Raw genomic sequence first — 25,746 nt, 5'->3', positions numbered from 1 at the left:
AAACTAAAAAAAAAAAAAAAAAAAAGAAAAAATAGCAGCAACTACTTAGTATGGTGGGTAGGATGCTTGCCATACACAGGGCCTATCCTGGCTCACCCTCCAGCACCAAATACGATCTCCGGAGCCTTGCCAGGACTGACCCCGGAGTACAGGGTGAGGAGTAAGCCCTGAGAGCTGCTCGGTAGGGCCCCCAAAGCAAGCAACAAAGGTACTGAACAGCTCCTGGGATATTCCTAAGAGGAATGCTGCGTCACAGGCTCCATGTTTAACTTTTGAGGAACTGTCAGATACCCTCCCAAAGTTCTTGCGACTTTACATCCACGAGTGCTGTAGGGGGCCCCAGTTTCTCCACATCCTCACTAACACTGGTTATTCTCTTTGGGATTCGAGTTACCCTCATGCATGTAAAGTTGATAGTTCACTGTGGTTTTGATGTTTTGATGTGCTTTTTTATTTTTAATTTTTAATTTTTTACTTTTTTGCCTTTTTGGGTCACACCCAGACAATGCTCAGGGGTTACTCCTGGCTCTGCACTCAGGAATCACTCCTGGCGGTGCTTGGGAGACCATATGAGATACTGGGAATCAAACCCAGGTCGGCCGCATGCAAGGCAAACGCCCTACCCGCTGTGCTATTGCTCCAGCCCCTTGGTGTGCTTTAAAAAAAAAAAAAAATACAATTAACAATGTTGGTGAATCTTTTCATGGGCTTTTTGGTTACTGCCTGTCTTTGGAGAAATGCTTCATCCTCTGCCCATCTAAAAAAGGACTTTATCATACTGAGTTGTTATATATATATTCTAGATCTAAGTTGCTTATCAGGTTTTACTTGTAAAAACTGTTTTCAGATTTGTGAGATCCTTCAAGACACAAATGTTTTTAATTTTTCAATTTTTTTTTTTTTGCTTTTGGGCTACACCTGGCAATGTTCAGGAATTACTCCTCACTCTGCACTCAGGAATTACTCGTGGTAGTGCTAGGGGGACACATGGGATGCCAGGGATTGAACCCAGGCCAGCTTCCTTCAAGGCAAGCACCCTACTTGCTATACTATCTCTCTAGTCTCTAATTAAAATTTTTGTTTTTCTCTTTTGGGTCACACCTGACAATGCTCAGGGGTCACTCCTGGCTCTGCACTCAAGAATTACTCCTGGCAGTGCTCAGGGGACCATACGGGATGCTGGGGATCGAACCCAGTTAGGCCACGTGCGAGGCAAACACCCTACCTGCTGCTCTATTGCTCCAGTCCCTCATTTAAATTTTTTAAAACACGTTTCTAAACAGTGGTGAGTCATCAAACTCGTTTCTGAATCATCTGCGTTGCAGCTGACAAATCTAAAGCCGACAGCTTTGATGCCTGTGTGTCTCGAAAAATACTCTAATGACAAAAGTCTTATATAATGTCCCATAAGAGACGGAGGCTTCACAGCTAGCTGAGGCTGCAGTGAGTAATCAAGACGGGCTGTATCACTGTCCAGACTCACACAGGAAAGATGTGTAACGTGCACAAACCTCGGTCGATAACCAGATAGGGAAGCAGACACTGAGAGTGTGGAGTCCAGTTCTGTTACACTACAGGCCTCCGAGAGGGCTCAGCAGGCAGAAGCAAAGCATGCGGGAGCCTTGGGTTGGCGCCCTGACGCGGCATGGTCAGCAAAGCATCGCTGGGAATGACCTGAGCACCAAGTCAGGAGCAGCCTCCGAGCACTGTGCAATATTCGAGCCTCCCCCCCCACACACCCAAAGAGAGAGACGCTGAATATAATTAAGTTTCTGGACCATGGGGCCTAGAACCCGGATGGCTCAGGGTTTTAAGTGCTTGCTGGGAAAGTGCAAGTCATCTGAGTTCAATCTCCGGTGCTTCTCGCAGTGCTGGAGGAGCCTCCTGACCACCCCAGGTGTCCGTGGTGTCCGTGGTCAAGGCTTTATTTATTTTTTATTTTTTAAAATTTATTTATTGAATCACCGTGAGAACAGTTACAAAGCTTTCAGGCTTAAGTCTCGGTCATATAATGATCAAACACCCATCCCTTCACCAGTGCATATTCTCCACCACCAAGAACCCCAATATGCCCGCGGTCAAGGCTTGAGACCTAGCACCCCAGCTCACAGAGAGACACATCAAACAAAACGTAAACCGGCCAACTCCGAGAAAGGAGAACACACTATGGGACAAATGATAGCTGCTCCAAGGAACAGCATGAGGAGAGGGCAGGTTGTGGAAATGTAGATTAGGAGACAGTCTGTGAGCTGCAAAGGTGGCTCAATGGGTTGGAGTGCACGCTTCCTACGTGGGAGCCCTGGGTTCCACACCTGGTGCTTTATGACTTGAGCACTGCCAGGAATGGCCCAAAACAAAAACCAAAAAGGAGACTGACAATATGCTGATGTTCAGTGATGAGCATGCAGGTTCTTTGCTTTTTAAATTCCTTGAAAAAAAAAGTGAAAAAATCAAACTGTCAGGACACTTATCCTAGAGGGGCAGCTGGATGACCGTGGGAGGTAGGGATGGCATGATGTTTTTTGGGGCTTTGGTTTTGGAATCACTCGGCGATGCCCAGGAATCACTCCTGGCTCGGCACTCAGGACCATTCTTAGCAGTGCTCCGAGGACCATATGGGGTGCCGGGGATGGAACCCTGATAGGCTGCATGCAAGGCAAGTGCCCTACTGGCTGTACTATAGTTCCAGACCCTGATTTTGTTTGTTTTGTTTATTTGTTTTTCATCTAAAAGAGCCAAAAAAATAGTTACAAAGCATATGTCAAGTAAGAAAACTCTATCAATTAAAAACTCTGTTGCTAGATGCGGTGATGTAAAAGAAAGATCTTACTTCTTACTTTAAGTACTTGTATATTTTCTCCCTACAAGGATTATGTATAACTCTCATAACAGAAATACTTCAAAATTTGCCTCGATAATACAGGATCTTTCCTGGTTTCACAAGCATAAAAAAAAAAATCTTACCTGAGAAATGTTTTTGGAGGCCATTGTTTGCAAAAGGGCCCTCAAGGCACTGCTTATGGCTTCCAGGAAGTCAACGTGCTTAGCAAAATCTAAAACATAAAAGTGAAAAACAAGTTTGTTTTTCCCCAAGACATTACCTTGCATAGAATGAATCAGCACAAGGCATGTTAAATGTTAAAGCATGCAATGATGAGAAAAACACTTGCCACTTCAGTAAAATTTCTACTGCTCAGCTATACGCCCCCTCCCCCCTCCCTGCTGCCTGAGCAAAATTTCAAGTCAGCAGCCACCTGGGAACTGTGTGTCTGAAAGACAACCACGACGACGGATGACTGGGAGCATCCTACAGAAGGTGCACACTTCTGGACACGGGGTCTTCATTTCACGCCCGCGTGAGAGCAGGATGATCTACTCTGCAGGCGGGACGCGGCTTCTCCCTGAGCGCCAGCACAGTCCCGAGCCGACGGCAGCAGTGCCGGCTCCCTGGTCAGCTGTTGCTTCCCCCACAAACCCAGTCTTCCCAGCAACTGCAAACCGTCGCAGGACCGGGGCAGTAGGGCGAGTGGTGCTTACGGACTCTCTGCTTTCCCGTCCCCCGCCTGCTCATGTTCACTCTTCTCCTCCGGCCCTACTTCCTACACAGGACTCTCTGGGTGATGACCATCAGCCTCTCTGTATAGCCACGCAGTGAGGGCTGCCCAGGGGAGTGGGACTGTAGTCAGGGAAACAAACACGGGGCTGCGTGAAGAGGTCCCTGCGGGTATGTGGGAAACAGCTTGACGGCAACCAGCTGACCAGCTGGTCTGGGCGGGGCATATGGGAGGTCGACAATGCTCGGGAACCCTCTGCTCTGGGTACCAGGATGACAAAGAGTGCCCCAGAGTTGTCCAGTTTCCCCAGGGAGGGGGAAACCCACCTCTTGTTGAGCCCCCATCACTGCATCGTTCCCTGAGCGTCACCAGGACTGACCCTAAACACAGAGCCAGGAGCCCGAGAGCTACCAGGTGAGGGACAAGCTACAGAAAGCCGAGATACTTAGCTGCCTCCTCCCCACCACCCTTCCCAGTAACACTTCACCTCATCCTCACAGCATCTGGAGGGTCATATTCTTTTTGTTTTGTTTCGTTTCTTGCTTTTTGGGTCACACCCGGCGATGCTCAGGGGTAACTCCTGGCTCATGCACTCAGGAATTACTCCTGGCGGTGCTCGGGGGACCATATGGGATGCTGGGAATCGAACTCGGGTTGGCCATGTTGGCTGCGTGCAAGGCAAATGCCCTACCCGCCGTGCCATCACTCCAACCCGGGTCATATTCTTTTTGAAATGCCAAACATTAGGGATTTTATTACAATACCCATCTCTTAAGCAGACATAATCGTCATGGACATTTTCATTCTCCTGGGGCCAGGAGACAGTTCAAAGAGCTGGAGCCTGTGTTTTGCGTTGGACGGTGGGGGGTGGCAGGCCTGGTTGGACCCCTGACACCACATGGGCCCCAAGCAGCTGCTCTGAGCTCAGGTGGGACCCCGCGTGTGTGATGCTCAGAGAACCACACGCAGGGCGGGGATCCAAGTCGGACGCTGAACCCTTACCTGGCTGAGAGAAAAGCAGCTGGGACAGGTGCTGGGCGAGGGTCTGAAGGGCTGGGGCTCCTCCCAGGTGGTCCACATCCAGGAGGGAGACCAGACTCTGCAGACACGTGAGAGCCCGGCACTGGATGGTGTTCATCCTGCAAGGGAGTGGCAACATGCTAAACTCCTTATGAAGACAGGGCAGCCCGGGGGTTAGCGCGACAGGACAGCCTTGAATGCGGCCGACCTGGGATGGATCCCAGCACATGTCTGGTCCCCTAAGCCCTGCCAGGAGCGAGCCCTGAGCACAGGAACAAGCCCTGAGCAACGCTGGGTATGGCCCCCAAACCGAGAAATTCACAGTCACAGTCCTCCCATTGTTCATCGATTTGCTCAAGCGGGCCCAGTAACACTGTGAGACTTATTACTGTGTTTGGTATATTGAATACGTCACGGGTAGCTTGCCGGGCTCTCCGAAAGGAGCGGAGGAATCGAACTCGGGTCGGCCATGTTGGCTACGTGTAAGGCAAACTCCCTAACCACTGTGCTATCGCTCCAGCCCAAACTGAGAAATAATAAACTAAAATTTGAAGTAAGTACCAGGAGGTCTGCTCTATGGCTTGGAAGCCGGCAGCACATGCTGGGGGAAAAGGCAGCTCAGATAGAAAAGGGAACACCAAGTAAAGGATGTTTGGAAGACTCCCTCGGGGTGCAAGATGTGTGCTGAAAGTGACTACAGACGGAACACGATGGCCCTCAATATCTCTATTGCAAACTACAACACCCTAAAGGAAAGAGTGAACGAAAGGGAATGTTCTGCCACAGAGGCGGAGTGGGGGGAGGAATGGGATGGGGGTGGAGGGCTACTGGGATCACTGGTGGTGAAGAATGGGCACTGGTAGAGGGATGGGTACTCGATCATTGTATAACTGAAACCCAAGCACGAAAGTTTGTAAGTCTACAACTGTACTAATAAAAATAAATAAATAAATAAATAAATAAATTATGGTGTTTCATTGGAGCGATAGCACAGCGGGTAGGGCGTTCGCCTTACAAGCGGCCAACATGGCCGACCCGAGTTTGATTCCTCCGCCCCTCTCGGAGAGCCCGGCAAGCTACCGAGAGTATTCGATATGCCAGACACAGTAACAACAAAGTCTCAATGGAGACGTTACTGGGCCCGCTCGAGCAAATCGACGATCAACGGGAGGGCCTTTACCTTTTATGGTGTTTCACTAATAAAACAAATAATTAAAAATGTTTTTAAAATAATAATAATAATAATAATAATAATAAACTAAAATACTGAGAGCAGGAACTTTCAAGCTCAGCCCCAGGTTCTGCCTGACTGAGAAAATGTGTAAGCAGGAGGAAGTCAATGGCAGTTAGCAAAATAATCTTATTTTTTTTGGGCCACACCCAGCAGCATTCAGGGCTTACTTCCGGCTCCGTGCCTAGGGGTCACTTGTGGCAGACTCGGGAGACCACATGGGGTGCCAAGGACAGAACCCAGGTTGGATGGGTGCAAGACAAGCGCCCTACCCTGTCCTATTGCTTGGGCCCTAGCAAAGAACCTTACGGTGGGCTCTTCATCTCTATCAAACCAAACCGCTTGGGCACTCAAGACCTCAGAGGCACAACTCATAAATGAGTCAGAAGGTTTTTGTTTTTTACTCGCAGCAGCATCTGTAAAATTATTTCAAAATGTGAAATATGACATATGCTCAAAGTGTTCAACACACAAACAGAACTTGAGAAATAAGTGAAAAAGCGAACACCCATACACTGAGACCAGATCCAAACAGTCACCAGAGTGAAAGAACCCCTCCCTCGGGCCTACAGGCGGTCAGCGCCACCCACACTTTCATACGGACGTTTCCTGGCGTTTCTTGCCTGTACCACCAATGCAGGCCCAGACAACATAGCTGAGCACGGCATGGTTTGAGCTTTGTGGAAACAGCCTCTCACTGTTTGAAATCTTCTCTGTGTTTAAGAAGTGTTAGCATTTTAAAAAGAACTGCTGCCCGTGTTCTACTGTTTATGTCAACGTCCACCCATTCTGCCGCTGAGGGGCCCGGGGCGGGGGCAGGCTAGGACACCCATGCACGGCCCCACGCAGTGCGCCCCTTCCCGTGTCCGCGCGCCTGCGTGCGCACACCTTCCTGGGAAACTGACGCAGGGAACGAACCCCAACTCGTGGGGCTTGGGAGGGAGCCAGCGTCTCCTTTGTGACAGTCTGTGGTTTCCATTTGTCACACGATGACAAAATATTTGGAGATAGAAGAGTACTCACTTTCTAATCAAAGGTTTCCAAGTGGGGTGTCGGGAACAAACGTCAACGGCAGTGCTGTTCGGAAAGGCGGTCTTCTCAAAAATCTGGATTTGGGCCAGGGCGGCAAAAGCAAGGTGAAAGTGAGCACACGCCATACACAGGATCCGCTCGTAAAAGCCCAGTGTACTCCCTTTAGGTGAAAGGCTTAGGCTTCGTGAAGAGGCCTTCAGTTTAATTTGTCCTGTGTTTACCAGATCCTACTACTCACCTACAGTGGGCAAGTGGGAGTTCAATTCTTTTGTATGCAGAATTAATGTGGGTTTTCGGTTTTGTTTGGTTTTTGTTACATGCAGAATCAATGTATTTTTTTTGGTTTGGTTTGGTTTTTGTTGGTTGGTTGCACAGGGCTTATTCCTGGCTCTTCTCTCAAGTACTGTTCCTGGCAGGGCTCTGGAAGTGCTGGGAAGGGTACCCAATGCAAAGCAAGTACCCTACTCACTGTGCCAAATCTCTGGCCCCAATTAATGCTTTTTTTTTTTCTTTTTGGGTGACACCTGGCAATGCACAGGGATTACTCCCAGCTCTGCACTCTCAGGAATTACTCCTGGTGGTGCTCAGAGGATCATATGGGATGCTGGGTATTAAACCCGGGACCTGCTGTGTTACTATCGCTCCAGCCCCAATTAACGTGTTTTCGGTTTTTTGTTTTTTTAAGTTTTTGGGCCACATTCGACTATGCTCGGGGCTTACTCTTGGCTTGCTTGGGGGCACATGGAATGCCGAGGAGGACTGAACTGGGTCAAGCACGTGCAAGATCAGCACCCTCCCCCACTTGTCCTCTTGCTCCAGTCCCCCACCCCACCCCACCCCACCCCACCCCAAGTGGCTTTCTGAATCCCCGCCCACGTTTCCCAGCGAGCCATGAACGGAAACCAGATCACCGTCTTGGGGATGAGGTGGTGGGTGAGCGCAGTGTGGACCTCATGCGAGAGGCAGAGGGGAGAGAGCAGCTGGCCCCCGCCGTCCCCGACAGAGTTCTCCATAAAGGCGTCGCTTTCGTCGCTGCTGGAGAGCTCGTCCCACTCGTCATCGGAGGGATCTGGAAGAGGGTGACCCCACACGTAAGGGGAATGGTTCAGAAAATCCCCTTGGGAGCCGCCCCCTCCCCCCCCAGGGGACGGGGGAGAATGCCGGGATGTGAGCCGTCCAGACCTTCACTGCAGCACATGTTGACGATGATCTCCAGGGCCGTCTGCTGGGCCGTCAGCAGCGCCACAGCCCCTCTCAGCTCCGTCTCCGTGGGCTGGAAACAAAAAGCAAAACACTCTCAGGGTGGAGGAAACATCTTCACACGACTTTCCTGAGACAGACCCTACAAGGTACTTTTTTTTTTTTTTTTTTGCACATGTGGACTTGGGCACGCGTGGGATGGAGGAGTGGGCGGTGGAGACGTTAGAAAGCGCTGGAAGGACACACGAGCAACTGATTCCTCCTAGTACGGGGGAGCATGGCACTGAGAACCGGGGATCTGTCTAGCTGCACGGGTAAGTGCTGCTTAGTTCGGGGAGGAGAAGAGATTAAATATTCAGAAATTCTGAACTGAATTCACCCTGAAACTTAATCGAAGGTGTCAAGAAGTAGCTCAGTAAACGAAGATTAAAAGTAAGAGTTGCTTTCAAACACCAGGCACTTGCTTTTAGCCATGTAGACGTTTTCTTGGAAAAGACTGCATTTGCAACAACTATTAACAAGCCCTTATTTGGTTAAGGAGCATTTAGATTTGTCCCTGGCTCTCTTTGGAAGACTGAAAAAAAAAAATAGACTTAAAGCTTTTAAGACTGAAGAAAAAGGGGGCTTTTTTCTTTGGCAACATATAACGTGAACTTTGACTTTTTAATTAATGTTCTTTTTTTGGTTGGTTTTTGCTCAGGGATTACTCCTGGCTCTGTGCTCAGGGATCATTCATTCCTGGCGGCTCAGTAGACCATATGGGATGCCGGCGATCAAACTCCAATTGGCTGCATACAAGGCAAGTGCCTTACCTGCTGTATATTATTGCTCCAGCCCCTTAATTAAGGTTCTTAAAATAGGCAGTATAAATACACATGATACTGACTCTCAAGATGCTGTGAGCTATAAAAAAATACTACATGTTGTCTAGAAGTCTTCTAATTTTAATAGTTTCCTAATTATCTTTTTAGTGGTTGTATGGTATTCTATTAATTAAGCATAATTAATTAAGCATTAAGATTACTTTAATCTGAAATATTTTATCTTATTTCCTCAGATTTACTGGGTCCAGGCTTAAAAGCACACCAATAAAGCTTGTGACAAAGTCCATTCTTTTCCAGAATGTTCACACTCATTTGTAATCTTCCAACAATTTCTCTGTGCAACAACTAATTGCAATTTTAAACCATCTTCTTGTTTTGTTTTGTTTTGGGCTGCACCTGGTGGTGCTCAGGGTTTACTCCTGGCTCTGCACTCCTGGTGGTGTCCAGGGGACCATATGGGATGCTGGGGATCAATTCGTGTTGGGCCCGTGCAAGGCAAATGGCCTACCTGCTGTACTATTGCTCTGGTTCCCTCTGAACGATTTTTCTTAAAAAATTTTTTAAAAGAAAAAAGAAAAAGCAAATTGCTTTTAATAGCTATAGTATTAAGAGCCCCTTTATCTGTATTCCTTTTACTGCTGTCTAGAATGAATACAGGCTGGGGACACTGGTGCCGGGAACACTGTATGACTGAAACCTAATAATGAACAGCTTTATAAGGGTCTATCTCACAGTGATTCAATAATAAAATCTTGAAAAATAAAAAAAAAGAATGCATACAGGGGCCAGAGATATAGTACAGCAGGTAGGGAGGGCACCTGCCTTATAGCCAACCTAGGTTTGACCCCTGTTACCCCATATGGTCCCCTGAGCACTGCCAGGGGAGTGCGGAGCCAGGAGTAAACCCTGAGCATCGCCAGGTGTGACACAAAAACATAAAACAAAGCAAACGAACAACAAAAATCATTCCTGGCTTGGCCAATGTTCTGGAAGCTTAGGACCTTCCCATGTGGCTCTCAGGATCTGCTGATCAGATTGTGGCAACTTCAGAACTGGTTTGTTCAGAGACAGATGGATGAAAGTTGTGGAAAGAAAAGACAAAAATGGCCAACCACCACTATTTTATCTGTAAATTGCCGTAGAAAAATCAATGCAACTTGAGAGTCGGAACAGCCTGTACTAAGGCACTTGCCTTGCACACGGTTGACCCAGGTTTGATCCCTAGCACCCCATCCAGTCCCCTGAGCTCACAGGAGTGATCTGTGAGCACTGCCTGGTGTTGGGGCCCCCGTCAAAAAATCAAAATGACTGCTAAGTCCAGGGGCCAGAGAGATAGTACAGTGGGTAGGGCACTTGCCCTGCATGTGGCAGACCCAGGTTCTATCCCTGGCACCCCATATAGTTCTCCCAAACCCACCAGGAGTGATCTCTGAGTGCAGAAACAGGAATAAGTCCTGCGCACTACTGGGTATGGCCAAAAAAAAAAAAAAAAAAGAAAGAAAAAGAAAAGAAAAGAAAACCAGTATAAGTTCAGTATTCAGACTTGGTAGAAAACAGATCAAATCTATTTTCTCTTTCTGAGTTGTATTTTTATCTCTTAACCAGCAGTGCTCAGGGGTGGGGTGCTGGAAGTCAAACCAGGGTTGGCCACGTGAAAGGCGAGGACCTTAACTTCCATACTTATCCCAAGCCCTCAGAGTTGTATTTTTCTTGATGGATGAAGACCTGACCGAGCACACGTTGACACATTTTCCAGGCTCCACTCCAACACACACACACACACACACACACACACACACACACACACACACACACACATCCCCCACAAAATGCACAAGGATCTGGATTACAAGAACTCTGATCTAATGTTCCCATTCTTTACGTAACTCCGGCTTAGAACATTTCCCTGCTTCTCATTATCAAGCTGACATGAAAAAGAAAAAAAAGCCACCCTAGATGAAATGTTATGACATCTGAGACTTGTTTCCCACTATTCCACAGCGAGAGGGGAGTGGGTGGAGAAACGGGAGGAATGAAGCGGCCTGTGACTGGATCAGCGACAGCCACGGGAGCTGGGAAGGGAGTACTCTACTGCCTACACTGGGGGTGAAAAAACAACGTGGATCATTTCTTTACATCCCTGTGACTAGGCCAGACGTTAAGGGACGCAATAACTCGGATTCTAAGACACGGCTGCGCAAAGCCACTGGGTGCCGTGCAAGACCCGAGCTGGACATCCATTCATATTCCTGGCACATATCAGCATGAGCCTAGCACCCTACTGGCCCTGACCAGCATGTTAACTGACCCGCATGTTAACGAACAGTCTCTGAAAAGAAAGCTTTTGTTGTGTGTAAACACTACACTGTTTAAGCATTAAAATTTGAGTCTAAAAAATACTTAGAAAAGTACATCGCCGGATAACGGCTAAAAATCGATTTTGTTTTCAAGAGAGGCACTTTCAATCTGAGCAAGCCTGGTTCTTAACCCCCACTTACTTCTTCCCAATTCCCAGCCAGGGACGTGGGCTACTGCAGCCCACTTTCGTTCTGATGGGATTATGAGACAGTTTTGTTTTTTTTTTCTTTCAGTTTTTAAAAACACCTACGTCATCTAACTTACTCCTTGGTAAAAACACCTACGTCATCTACCTTACTCTTCATATGACGACTACAGAGATGCTGTTAGGGAGTTATAATCAATATCCTTTGGAGGACAAGGTTGTGGACAAGACCACATCTTCATCTATCTCACTTTACTGACTTAAAATCAACCCCATTCTCGGGGCTGGAGAGATAGCACAGCGGGTAGGGCGTTTGCCCTGCATGCGGCCGACCCGGGTTCGATTCCCAGCATCCCATATGGTTCCCTGAGCACCGCCAGGAGTAACTCCTGAGTGCAGAGCCAGGAGTAACCCCTGTGCATCACCAGGTGTGACCCAAAAAGAGAAAAAAAATCAACCCCTTTTTCAGGGCCAAAGCAATAGCACAGTGGGCAGGGCGCTTGCCTTGCATGCGGTTGACCCAGGCAGGTTCAATCCCCAATATCCCATATGGTCCCAGGAGCACCACCAGGAGTAATTCCTGACAGCAGAGACAGGGGTAAACCCTGAGCGTCACCAGGTGTGACCCAAAACAAAACAAAACAAAAACAAATAATAGTGAAAAAAGAAAATCAACCCATTCTGATCTATGAGACAATCAAATTTGGATCCAAGTAGTGTGCTCTCGGGGGCTGGAGCATGGTGGGGAGGGCGTCTGCCTTGCACACGGCCAACCTGGGTTTGATTCCTACCATCCAGCATCCCATATGGTCCCCCGAGCACCCCCAGGAGTAATTCCTGAGTGCAGAGCCAGGAGCAAGCCCTGTGCATCACCGGATGTGACCCAAAAGACAAAAAACCCAACAAATTAAAAAATCAAAAAAATACCAAATCAAGTAGTGTGCTCCCCGGCACCAAATGTGGGCCCTTTGATTTGTGTGTCCTTGCACACAATGAATGTGCCAAGACCTGAAGCCAGGGGGTGCCTGAGAAGTACTGCTCAAATACTAACCAGATTTTTAAACTGCACTTTCGTGTGGTCCCAGAGATAGAACCAGGACACATACGCAAGGGCCTCACTTGACCACAGAGCCACTTCCTGAGCCCAGATTTTGAAGCCACTATCTGATTTGCCAGCAATGTAAGGACAAAACGGACATCTCATTTTTTTTTTAATTCAATACTGTATCACTGTCTTCCTGTTGTTCATCGATCACCTCGATCAGAGCCCCGGTAGCTGAAGACCTCTGGTTCCAGCCACAGCCACGCTTAAGACCATTCTCTACACGTTCGAACGAGCCTCACGCATGAAGGAACTGGCCGAGGAACCCAGGTTAGCGGGACCCGGGGCGTAGATCTCCAAGCCTGCACGGATTGGGACTGGGGCCTCCTCCACCCAGATCCCTTATCTTCCAGTAAGTAGGCGTTACACCCACCAACTGCCCCGGGGCGCAGTGTAATCCCATCAACGGCCAAGACCCAGAGACTATAAAACCCTGCTCCCAGAAGAGAACACCACAGAGTCTCCTGCCTCCACGCCTGGCTGTCCTCCCAGGGCCCCTTGGAGGAGGGTGGGTTGAGTTTCCCTCCCCACCCCGCGCAGAGCCCCGGCAGCTGAAGACCTCCGGTTCCAGCCACAGCCATGCTTAAGACCACTTTCCACACGTTCGGACGAGCCTCACGTATGAACGAACAAGCCAAAGAACCTAGGTGTGCAGGACCCAGCAATTAACACAATGTTTTAAATCTAATTCATGGGAGTGGTGAAATAATTCTAAGTAAAACCCTTTAATATCTTTATTTGCCGATTTATTTTGGTTTTGGGGCCACACACCGTGGTGCTCAGGGCTTACTCTTGGCTCTGTGCCCTGGGATCACTCCTGGATCAGTCAAGAAATCATAAGGGTGAGAGGGGATTGAAACAGGGTCGACTGTGTTAAAGGCAAGCACCCTGCCTACTGGACTATCTCTCCAACCCCAGGTTAGTAATTTTTTTTTTTTGTCTTTGGGTCTGGAGCAATAGCACAGCGGTAGGGCGTTTGCCTTGCGTGCAGCCAGCCGGCCGTGCCGGGTTCAATTCCTCCACTCCTCTCGGAGAGCCTGGCAAGCTACTGAGAGTATTCAATATGCCAAACACAGTAACAAGAAGTCTCATAATGGAGACGTTACTGGGCCCGCTCGAGCAGATCGATGAACAATGGGAGGACAGTAACAGACAGTGACAGTCTTTGGGTCACACCTGTCAATACACAGGGGTTACTCCTGGCTCTGAACTCAAGAATTACTCCTGGGGGCCATATGGGATGCTGGGACTCGAACCCGGGTCAACCACGTACAAGGCAAACCACCCTCCCCAACACCCTATCATTCTAGCCCCCCACGTTAGTATTTTTAAAGCACTATCACTTCATTCTTTACAAGATTTTATTTATATATGCAAGAAAGCTGTACACACTGTTGTGTAAACCATTATATGTTATTTTCTGACACATAGACTTAACAAAATTCTAAGACAGAGAGAAAGCATGGGGGTTAAGGCGCTTGCCTTGAATCTTATTGTCCCTGGTTCAATCCCTGATACTATATACAGTACCCTGAGTACTCCCATCCCTGAGCATAGAGCCTTGAACGCCCCCTGAACACTGCAGGGTATGGCCCCCAAAAAGGTATGGCCCTTCTCCCTGCCACCACCCCCCCCCTGTCCCACCAAGGGAAAACAAAACAAAACAAAACAATAAAACAAGACCTCTAAAACACAGTCAGAGGGATAGTACAGGGTTTAAGACATTCGCACAACCCAGACGCAGCTGATCCCCAATTCAATCCCAGACCCCCAGTTGGCAAAAATCAGCAGGAAGAGTCTGTGGACCCTGTATACCTTCTCCCCAAAGCCCAGGGCACTGATGTAAAAACTCTCTTTTGCCCCAGAGAGGCTACATCTGACAGCAGAGCGTTGGAGGACATTGACAGGACTCTGCCGTCGAGGTTTGCTTTTTCCTCTAAAGAACTCAGCAGACCCTGGGTGGGGCTTGCTGCCGCCAGGCCCCGACCCACACTCCTGCCTCCACCATCTGTTTCTCTCCTCCATCCCTCCAGACAGCCCAGACACCCTGTCCAATCGGCTTTCTCGGGGCTGAAGAGACATCTCACAGGGTGAGAGCACACCCTGGCTGACTGAGCCCCAGCAATGCAGGGTCACCCGAGCATGGCCTGAGTAACTCTGGGAAGGGCCCGGAACCAACAGCTCCTGCCACAGCCCAGGCCTCTCCCACTCTGTTCAGAACGAGTGTGGCTGGAGAGACAGTTAAGAGCAGTAGGTGCTTTGCCCTGCACAAAGGCTGACCCAAGTTCGAGCCCCAAGCACCACCAGAAGTGATGCCGGAGCACAGAGCCAGGAGGAAGCCCTGAGAACCACAGGGTGACATCCAAAAACAACAACAGCAACCAAAAAAAATGAGTTAAAAAGAAAAGAAAAATGAGTTAGCCAAGCGTAGAGACCCCGTAGAAGTCTGTGTAAGCTCCATCCTTTCCGACAACAGGCGTGAGAGTAAATTAGTATTCCCACGGCAGAAGAAAATACGGCTCAACCATCATCCTTCTCTCATCAGCACCCTGGGCTGGGGCCCTGCTCACCAGATGGAATACAGCTCCTCCCCCTTTCCTGGGGAGAAATGTCCTTCCAGTGTCTGCCTCTCCCCATGTGCTGACTAGTCCAGCTCAAAGTTCCCAGCAACCAAGGCTGCACTTTCCCCTCACATCCCACTGACCAGCACAAGGCGGCTCAGAACACTAGCACCCGGGGGGCCGCCTCCTGCGGCTGGACAGCCAGCCCTGGGCAAACGGAATTTAATGACAATGGTTTGGGGGTAAGACTGGGACCAGCCCAAGAAGTGATTTTACTGTCTAATCTGTTGCTAGCTGTTAGGAATCCACTTTTCTTTAAAAAAAAAAAAATTTGGAGGTGGGAGGAAGGGGTGAGGGTGGTGGGAAAGATACTGGGAATATTGGTGGTGGTGAATGGGCACTGGTGGAGGGATGGGTACTCCATCATTGTATGACTGAAATGGAAGTATGAAAGTTTGTAAGTCTGTAACTGTATCTCACGGTGATTCATTAAAAAAAAAAAGCAACCCCCCCCCAAATTTTTTTTAAAAGAGTGGGGGCACAGTTCACCTTGCTTGCATCTCACCGAGGGGCCTGATCCCTGGCACCACATAATGGACCCCCAAGACCTGTGGGGCATGCCCCTGGACACAGATCCTGGAGTAAGCCCTGAGCACTTCCCAGTGTGGCCCCAAAAATGAAGTGCTTCTTCCTCGTCCCAGGATGGGAGAAACATGCTGAAAGTAGACTACAGACCAAACATGATTGCCACTCAATGCCTCTTTTGCAAACCACAACACCCAAAAGGAGAGAGAGAACAAAAGGGAATGCCCTGACAGAGGCAGAGTGGGATGGGAGGGATGGGGGGTGGGAGGGATACTGGGACCCGTGGTGGTGAGAAATGGGCACTGGTGAAGGGATGGGTATTTGATCATTGTATAATTGAAACTCAAGCACAAAAATGTGTAAGTCTACAACTGTACCTCATGGTGTCTCACTAATTAAAAAAAAAAGAAAAAAAAATGAAGTACTTCTTTTTCTCTCTAAAAACCCCTTCTTGAGACAGTGAAGACAGCCGCTTTGGGAAAGTGAGTCCACCATCCTTCAACCTGCAGGCTCGTTCCCAATAAAGATTCTTCTTGGCGGCCCCTCAAAATGAAAAATAGTAATACAGATAAATGACAACTAAAAGTAAAACCACAGAAGATACTCTGGGAGACAGCATAACCAAGTGCTGATACAGGACATTTAAAGTGTTGCAAGATAGTATAGCAGGAGGGCACCTGCCTTGCACGCGGCTGACCAGGATTCAGTCCTGAGCACCCCATATATTACCCCGGGCACTGCCAGGAGTGACTTCTCAGTGCAGAGCCAGGAGTGACCCCTGAGCATTGCTAGGTATGGCCCAAAAACAAAAAAAAAAAAAGAGCGCTGCAAAAGTGCTAATTCAGACCACCTTGGAATCGTCTATATGTGAAAGTTTTCTTTTAAACAGATTTTTTTCCCCCCACCATTAATTTCAAAGTTATAAGAAGGCAAGAGAGATAGTACAACGTGTGGGATACACATGGCCTTGCACATGGCAGACCGGAGCTTGATCCCTGGCATCCCATACAGTTCCCAGAGTCCTGCCAGGAACACCTGAGCACAGAGCTGGGAGTGAGCCTGAGAACTTCTATGGCCTCCAAAACCAAAAAAAGAAAAAAAAGTTATAATGCAGGTCAAAGGGAAAACTTATACATACCTAAACATATATATATATTTTTTTTTTTGCTGAAATTAATTTTATAATTAATTTTGCTGTGATATTTTTCTACAAAGTTTCGGATAATTATGGGGGGGGGGGAAGCCCTATCAACCCGTTTGAAAGCACCAGTTGACTTACTGGAAGTAAATCTGAAACGAACGTTTTCCTTCTGACTTTTCTCTTAGGAGAGACTCCATCCATTTCATCATCTTCGATCACAGCCGCAGCTCCGTGAGCACTGTCCAGGAGCTCCTCAGTCTCCGCGGCAGTTTTGAGCCTCTGGGCCTCGGCCTCCTTCATCTGCAGAACCATTTCCCCGGCATCCATCTCCAAGACTCCCGACAGGATCTTGAGTATGGCATTGATGGTTTCCGCCTGACTTTTGGATGGGATAATGTCCTTTACATTCCAAACCGTGCCTGGGAGAGGGGTGAGCAAAAGCACAAAGCCATCGCCTGTGAGATCTGTCGCCAAGTGCGGCTTTCACGAGAAGATTTTCGTGCAGGCCCTGCATGCCACCCCCGCGACACCGTCTCTTCCACGGGCATTGCTCTCCTCTGACAGAATGCACAGCAGCAGAGAACGAGCAGGCCGATCAGGTTTCCTGTAAAGTGGCAACTCAGCGGCTTCGCTCTCCTGCATCTCAACCTGAGCTGCTCTCCACAGCAGCATCTGATATTCCACGAGGGGAATAGAATGTACGAGAATCTCAACGTCTCACATACAAACTAGAAAGAAGGTGCTTGGTCTCTCGCTTACCAAAAGAAAACAGAAACGACCACTGGGACTAATTTTTGTAAGGGACTATAAAAATACTTCCTGGGCTGGAGCAATAGCACAGCAGGTAGGGCGTTCGCCTTGCACGCGGCCGACCCGGGTTCGATTCCCAGCATCCCATATGGTCCCCTGAGCACCGCCAGGAGTGATTCCTGAGTGCAAAGCCAGGAGTAAAAAAACTTCCTAAATGGTATATACTTTAAAAAAAAAAAAAAACGGAAAGCAGAGATTCAAAATGGTATTTTTATACCCATACCCATAGCAGTATTCTACATAGCCAAAATGTTGAAGCAAACGGTAGTGTCTGTCCTGTAATGAACAGATCAAAAGTAGCACGTACCATCATGTGTCATTTCTGACAATGAGGGATTTTTATATACAACAGTGGTCACCAGGTGTGCGGTCAGCCTCACTGGGTCTGCACAATAGTTCTCTATGACATTCATGCGGTCATGAAATCAGTCAACAAGGCAATTCTTAGAACCCATCCCTGCTGGTGGGGCCAGAGTGGTAACAGAGTGAGCAGGGTTCTTGCCTTCCACAAGGCCAACCCGGGTTCCAGAGCCAGGAGTAAGCCCTGAGCACTGCCCCCAAACAAAAGAAACCTATACGATATTATTCAGTCTTAGAAAGGCAGGAAATTCTTTTTTTTCCAAGTTAATTTATTTTTATTTTTTTGGCCATACCCAGTGATGCTCAGGGGTTATTCCTGGCTCTGCACCCAGGGATCACTCCTGGCAGTGCTGGATGGCGGGGTAAGGGGGAGTGTTGTCTATATGAGATGCTGGGGACTGAACCCGTGTAAGGCCACGTGAGAGACAAGTGCCCTACCCACTGTATTATCTCTCCAGCCACAAGGAAAGTAGGAAATTCTGAAACATGCTACCAGATGGATGGATCTTGAGGACAGACAGATGCTCAGTGCAAGAAGCCAATCACATATAGAAAAATCCTCTGTGACTCCACTCACGCAGTACCTGCCACTAAGGTCTTTAAGAGCAAGTACTCCATGGACGTGCCGGGACAGAGCATTGCTGCCTCCAGCACCTGCAGTGCCGGGGCACTGAAGGCTTTCAGCAGCTCCGGGTTCTCTTCAGTCACTGTCTGCAAACAATAGGCTACAAAGACAAAAGTAAGATAAAATAAAAATTTAAATATTTAGGGACAAATCCTGCAAGGACCATTTATATCAACTGAACCCATAAAAACACACCTGCATCTTGACAACTGCTTCAGACACACAGAGCCTTTGCCGGCTAAAAACACACTTCATTTCAAGGATGGTGCATAAACTATAAACTTATAAATGATCTGTGGGAATAAAAGACCACTTTTTCTTTTTCTCAAGGTTCCAAACCTTTACAGAACCGTAACATTATTTGGTTCTTTTTTTTTTTTTTTTAGGGAGAGGCATGGGGGCTTTCCAGGAGGTGCTCAAGAGCCCTGAGGGGCCGGGCACTGGCCACCCAGCAGGCCAATGCTCAGGCCAGAGGCCAAGGGGCAGCCTGGCACTGCTGGGGAGCTGGGGGGGGGGCTTCCAGGACCACCCCTGGTGATGCATGGAAGGCACAGGGATCAAACCCAGGCGGGGCTCACACAAGGCTGGCACATTAGCCCCTGTACTAGGTCTCTGGCCCCCAGAACTGCATTCTTATAAAATACAATTGGAGGGGCTCTTAAATACAGTGGCAACGCGTAATTACTATACACATCTGCAAACACTGCTCCTCAGTTTCTGTAATCACTGAGAATCAGTTACAAACAATCTGGGAACTGAACATTGGTCCCCGAAACCGAATTCTTAGGCTAATTTTATTGTTCAATCCCCAGCACCATATATTCTCCTAAGCCCCACCAGGTGTGATCCCTGAGCGCCACTGGGTGTGGATTCCCAAAACAAAACATCAAAAATTTCAGCATGTAGTAAAGAATCAGAATATTTCTGGTGAAGCGATAGCTTTCCAAGAAGGGACTAAGTGACAGTATAGTGGGCAGGACACATGTCTTTTTTTTTTTTTTAGGACACATGTCTTGCATGCGGCTGACCCGGGTTCGATCTCTGGCATCCCATATGGCCCCCAAGCCCACCAGGAATGATCCCTGAATGTGGAGTCAGGAGTAACCCAAGCATCGGTGGGTGTGTGCCCTCCAAAAAAAAACCAAAAAAACAAAAAAACAAAAAAAAAAATGAAGAAGTGTAGAGAGTATATATATAAAGACCAATCAACTGTTTAATACTTAACACCTTGCATTACAACAATATTATCTGTATATTAGAGATAACCAAGTGAAAAAACAATTGGGATTTCATGTAATTATCAACAAAAGATGTTGCTTCTTTTATTTTTGGGGGATTTTTAAAAAATTTCCTGGCAATGCTCAGGGGCTACTCCTGCCCTACCCACTATACTATCACTTGGGCCTAAAAGAGAATTCTAAACACACAGAAGGGAAACTTAAGTTCAAATTGTTTCTTTAAATTATCCTACTGAGGGCTGGAAAACATCTCAAGGGGTTGAGCATATACTTTGTATGTTGGAAGCCCAGGTTCAATCCCTGGCCCCCCTGGTCCTGCAAACACCTCCAGGAGTGACACTGAGCACAGAGCCGGAAGCCCCCAAGCACTGCCAGGTGTGGCCCCAAAACAAAAACAAGGGGCTGGAAAGACAGGACAGGAGCTAAAGCACTTGCCTTGCATGCAACCAGCCCTGGTTCAATTCTTGGTACCACATACATGATCCCCAGAGCATCATAGGAGTGAACCCCAAGAACAGAGCCAGGAGCATTCCTCAGAGCACTGCCAAGGTGTAGCCAAAAAAAAAAAAAAAAAAAACCCACAACACCCAAAAACCAAACCAAACCAACAACAAAAAGAAAAAACAGAAATTCTATTAAAAATCTACTTTTCCCCCAGGTTTAATATTTTGAAATAAATAGTGTTCATCCAAATTAGTCAGAACACAAACTATTGCTATGATCTAGTTTGGTTTACAAAACACACACACCTCAAATGTAATTTTTCTGAGATTAAATTCTTATGGCAAAAAACCAACTAGTGATTGCTATCATCAAGACTAAGTATGGGAGCTGGAGTAATCTGGTCCCCCAAGCCCCACGGGAGTGATCCCTGAAGGCAGAGCCAGGAGTAAGCCCTGAGCATTGCTGGGCGTGACTCGAAAATCAGAACAAAACCGAGACCACACAACAAGTGTGCAGCTCAGTGGTCAAGCACACATTTCAACATGTGTAAGTCTTCGGGTTCAAGCTCCAGCACCACAGCTCTGGGCCCCAAAAAGAACACAAAGCTCAAAGAAGACATATTAACACATAAGATGGGATCTCAGGAGTTCACTTTACTATATGGAAGTCTTGCTTAATTTCTGAAACTAGTAATATGATATTTGTTTTAAAAATCATGGGCTGGAGCTGGAGCGATATCCCAGGGGGTAGGGCGTTTGCCTTGTGTGCGGTCGACCTGGGTTCGATTCCCAGCATCTCATTTGGTCCTCCGAGCACCGCCAATAGGAATTCCTAAGTGCAGAGCCAAGAGTCACCCCTGCGCATCAACGGGTGTGACCCAAAAAGCAAAAGAAAAATAAAATTAAATTAAAATTAAAATCACGGGCCAGAGAGAGAGTACGGTGAGTGGGTAGGGGCTGGCCTTGCTCACGGCCAAGCCAGTTCGCCCCCTAACACTCCTACATGGTTCCCCAGAGCCCACCAGGGAGCACAGAGCCCATTCCTGAGTACAGAGTCAGGAATAAGCCCTGAGCACCCACAGGTATGCCCACCCCACCCCACCCCCCAAAAAAAAATCATGAATGGGGACACTGGTGGAGGGTTTCATGCACTGCACGTATGAAATCCAATCATTAATAGTACTGTAAATCATGATGCTTAAAATTTTAAATTACCTAGTTTTTGAAAACTAGGGCCCAGAGGAAGAGCAGAGCCGTGGGCGCCTGCCTTGGAACCATATGATACAGGTTCAAACCCAGTGTCCCCCAAAGAGTGAGCAGGACCCCGGGAACTCTGCTCTCTGCAATCCCTGGAGCCAGAAGCCTCATGCGGGGTGTGTACTACCTCACCACCTAAAGAAGCCTAAAGGGCCGGGGCCCAGGGAGCACTGCGAACAACGGCTGGCCGCCCGGGAGCTTGTACCTGAGCAAAGAGTGAGTCCCCGACAGGCAAGTGTGCGAGCACCACTAAAGGAGAATAAACTTTGGTGAGCACCCCAGGAGGGAGAGAGAAATGCAAGGATGGCAGCCAGGCACGTGTACAAAGGGCAGTAACAAACAGGCTGGAGTGGGGCTCTAGCGGGGAAAGTGTTCGCCTTGCACGCAGCCGGCCTGGGTTAAATCCCGGATACCACGTATACAGTCCCTGAGCTCTACAAGGAGTGATCCCTGATCACAGAGCCAGGAGGAAGCCCCAAACCAAAAACGATATGAAAGGGGTTGGAGCAACAGCACAGCAGGGAGGGCATTTGCCTTGCACGCGGTTCACCAGGGTTCGATTCCCAGCATCCCATACGGTCCCCCGAGCACCGCCAGGAGTAATTCCTGAGTGTATGAGCCAGGAGTAACCCCTGTGCATCACCAGGTGTGACCAAAAAAAAAAAAAAAGGATTTAAAAAAATCATTGCAAAAGTTACTTTCTTATAATTCATTCTTAAAAGTTCATCAATGTTGGGGTTGGAGTAATAGTATAGAGGGAAGGGCGTCTGCCTTGCGCATGGCCAACCCAGGTTCGATCCCTAGCTTCCCACATGGTCCCGTGGTCCCTTGAGTTCCTCTAGGAATAATTCCTGAGTGCAGAGCCAGAAAAAAAAAAACACCCAGCATTGTTGGATGTGGCCCCAAAACAAAAACAATTAAAAAGTTCATTTAAAAAAAATAAACACTTAAAAAATTAAGGCTACAATAAAACCAAGGGGCACAATAACAAGGGAAAGGGAAATTCTTCTTTTGAAAGTTACAGACCAAGAGGCTGGAAAGATTGCACAGTAGGCAATATATTTGCCTTGCCTGACCAGGGTTCGAATCCCTGCACCCCCGTTTCCCCTAGCCCTGTCATGAGTGATGCCTGAGCACAGAGCCAGGAGGAAGCCCTGACACAGCCGGATGTGGCCTCCAAAACCAAAACAAAAATGCTATGGAACAGGGGCCGGAGAGACAGCAGAGCGGTAAGGCACTTGCCCTGGGCTTGCCTTGCTGGCGCAGGTTCGATCCCTGGCATAAGCAGTGCGTGGTCCCTGAGCACAGAGCTAGGAGCAGCCCCTGAGCACTTCTGGGGATTGTGTGTCCTCCCAACACACACAGGAAAAAGAGCGTCCGTTGGGGAACCAGAGAGATGGTTCAACAGGCCTGTTCCAGCCTTGGCACTGCATGGTCCCCAGTCCAAAGCACTGTCAGAAGCAACCCCTGAACACCAGAGTTGGGATAAGCCCTTGATGACCACCAAGTGTGGTCCAAAATGGTCCCCCAAAATAGTATTCATTGGGAAACACTGTTGCAACCATGTTGCCCAAATTAGAGAGATTAAAAGAGAGGGGCTGGAGCAATAGCACAGCGGGTAGGGCGTTTGCCTTGTACGCAGCCAACATGGCCGACCCAGGTTCGATTCTCAGGATCCCATATGGTCCCCCGAGCACTGCCAGGAGTAATTCCTGAGTGCATGAGCCAGGAGTAATCTCTGAGCAACGCCAGGTGTGACCCAAAGGGCAAAAAAAAAAAAAGAGAAACAAAAGTATCCATTAGGGCGCCATAGCAATTCCACAGCTCCAGCCTTGCCCACCTGGATTTGATTTGATTTGATCCCTGGCACATCCCACATGGTTCCCTGGGCACCTGCAGGAGTTGGGAATGATCCCGGTGTGGAAAGCCAGGAAGAAGCAAAAAAAAAAAAAAAAAAAAAAAGGATCCAATAGGGTCAAGAGAAACATTGGTAATGGGAATTTATCTGTGCAAGGAAAAATGCAGTAACTGAAAGAACAGTTAGATGTCTGCCTTAATAATGGAAATAAGAGAAATATTCTTAGAATGGAGAGAGGTCTGAGGGCTGAGGTGCACGCATGGTAGGTACAGAGCCCTGCGTTCCAGACCCGCCACCACAGGGCATCACAGGGCCCCAGGGCCAGGGAGCAGCACTGGGTCCAAGCAGCACCAACTGCCAGTCTCAGCACTGAGCTGGCAGCCTGCACAGCCAGACGAGTCTGGTTGGGAGTGAGCCCCAGCATCCCCCCCACAGCAATGCTAAGGGGGAGAGGGAGAGAGAGACAGAGACACAGAGACACAGAGAGACAGACAGACAACCACAGCTAGGACGCCAGGCCTTACTTCCCCTGTCCCACCGCAGGGAAACAACGAAGGTTCTCTAGGTGAAATTTGCGCAATTTCAAACATTTCTCTCTGTTAAAGGGCTAGAGAGATAGCACAGCGGGTAGGGCATTTGCCTTGCACGCGGCCGACCCAGCTTTGATTCCTCTGCCCCTCTTAGAGAGCCTGGCAAGCTACCAAGAGCATACCGCCTGCACAGCAGGGCCTGGAAAGTTCCCCATGGCGTATTCGATATGCCAAAAACAGTAATGACAAGTCTCACAGTGGAGACGTTATTGGTGCCTGCTCGAGCAAATTGATTAACGGGAGGAGAGTGCTATAGTGCTACCTCTGTTAAAAAGGCATAGGTGGGCCACAGAGATAATACAGCAGGTAGGGTGCTTGCCTGGCATATGGGTTCAATCCCCAACGCCCATATGGTCACCCAAGCACACTGCGAGTGAACCCTGAGCACAGAGCCAAGAGTAAGCCCTGAACACCACTGGCCATGGCCCCCAAAACAAAAAGCAGCAACAAGGAAAGTACAAGTGATAGGAACAAGAAAGCACAGGTTCAGTTGGGCAGAGGGTGGAGTAGGTAATCTTTGGTTTGGTGAGGTCACACCTGCAGTGCTCAGAGGCTACTTCTGGCAGTGCTCTGGGGATGATGTGGTACTGAGGATTGAGCCTAGAGCTTCCTATGTGCAAAGTCTGTGTTGTCCCCACGCCCAAGGTTCTCAGGTTTTTGCTAGTGCATGGGTTAATGATAGAAGACTTTTAGATAAGTCTAGATTTCATTTAAGATTGGCTCACAGGCTTGATGGCTATGGGAGATTGTTCTCAGCAAAAGGCAGGTGGAAGTTTCAAGAATTAATCAAGGATCTAAGAACCTAGTACGCTGAGAACTACAGAAGTTCACACAGTTCCCTACTTTCCTTTGCAGCATGAAGAACAGGAAAACTGAACATGTATGGAAAGTATTATTAACTACAGACTTTAAAAGATCCAAAACACACAGAACGCCTCTGCTATACATTTAAATATAATTAATGAAAAAGAGTTCTATGAAACAAACATCTATGTCTGAATAAAATATTTTTAATAAGGCCACACATACTTCAAAAATCATCACCTTTCTTCACTTACCTACTGAAATAGCCAGGTCAACATTGGTGGAAAACCTACTTAAATACTTTAATACAATCTCCAAACACCCTTCTTTGTTGAACATAGATACTGCTCTACTACTGCATTCACTAAATTGAAGGGGGAAAAAAAAGTTTTACTATTCACATTTTAACAATGAGAAATCAACCACAGTAGTTAATAAAAATTTACATGCAACTTTATAGAAGAACCAAACACTTGCAGTCAAACACCCACCATATTTATAAATAAATCGATGCCCACTCAAATTCACTGGACATTTTTCAAAAATTTCCATTCTGTAACTTTTTCCTTTTCTTTTTTTTTTTTTAATCATAGTAGGACCTGTAAGTCAATCTCTACCATTTTGTTACCTGCCAATTTCCAATGATTAGAACAGGGACACATCTCAGAAATCACTTATTTCAATTTTCCGTTCTATGAAGTAACTGAGATCCTCATAGCCAAAGAGCACATATTCTGTTAGCAGAGGAATCTGGCTCAGTTCTAAATTGCCTGGGTCCAGTTTACTGTTCTAACACACCACAATAATAAGTTAAAAGATGAAAGACCAATGGGTTGTTGCATTAAAAAGCAAAAACTTTACAGAAAGTAAAATTAAACCCTATTCATTCTTAGACTGCTATAATTTCAAAAGCAGAATTTATATTCTGCAACAAATTCCTACATTTTTAAAATTTATACTTTTAATTAAAAAATCAGAATTTTTAATTAAAAATCAGAACTTATCAAT

General features: G+C 47.7%; 1 protein-coding gene across 1 annotated transcript in view; it reads right to left on the bottom strand.

The window, feature by feature from the left end:
- HEATR3 (HEAT repeat containing 3) overlaps window positions 1-25,746 on the bottom strand; it is a 43,429-nt gene that overhangs the window by 6,124 nt on the left and 11,559 nt on the right. The window contains exons 5-12 of the mRNA XM_056137119.1: window positions 24,993-25,102; window positions 18,508-18,648; window positions 16,892-17,172; window positions 8,020-8,110; window positions 7,749-7,906; window positions 6,829-6,911; window positions 4,557-4,693; window positions 2,965-3,053 (exon numbers count right to left, since the gene is read on the bottom strand). Of these exons, the coding sequence (XP_055993094.1) occupies window positions 2,965-3,053; window positions 4,557-4,693; window positions 6,829-6,911; window positions 7,749-7,906; window positions 8,020-8,110; window positions 16,892-17,172; window positions 18,508-18,648; window positions 24,993-25,102 (1,090 nt within the window). The remainder of the gene's footprint in view (window positions 1-2,964; window positions 3,054-4,556; window positions 4,694-6,828; window positions 6,912-7,748; window positions 7,907-8,019; window positions 8,111-16,891; window positions 17,173-18,507; window positions 18,649-24,992; window positions 25,103-25,746) is intronic.

This window comes from Sorex fumeus, unplaced genomic scaffold, assembly GCF_029834395.1.
Source record: "Sorex fumeus unplaced genomic scaffold, SorFum_2.1 ptg000122l, whole genome shotgun sequence".
NCBI lineage: Eukaryota > Metazoa > Chordata > Mammalia > Eulipotyphla > Soricidae > Sorex > Sorex fumeus.
This window is presented reverse-complemented; position numbering and strand designations above follow the sequence as displayed.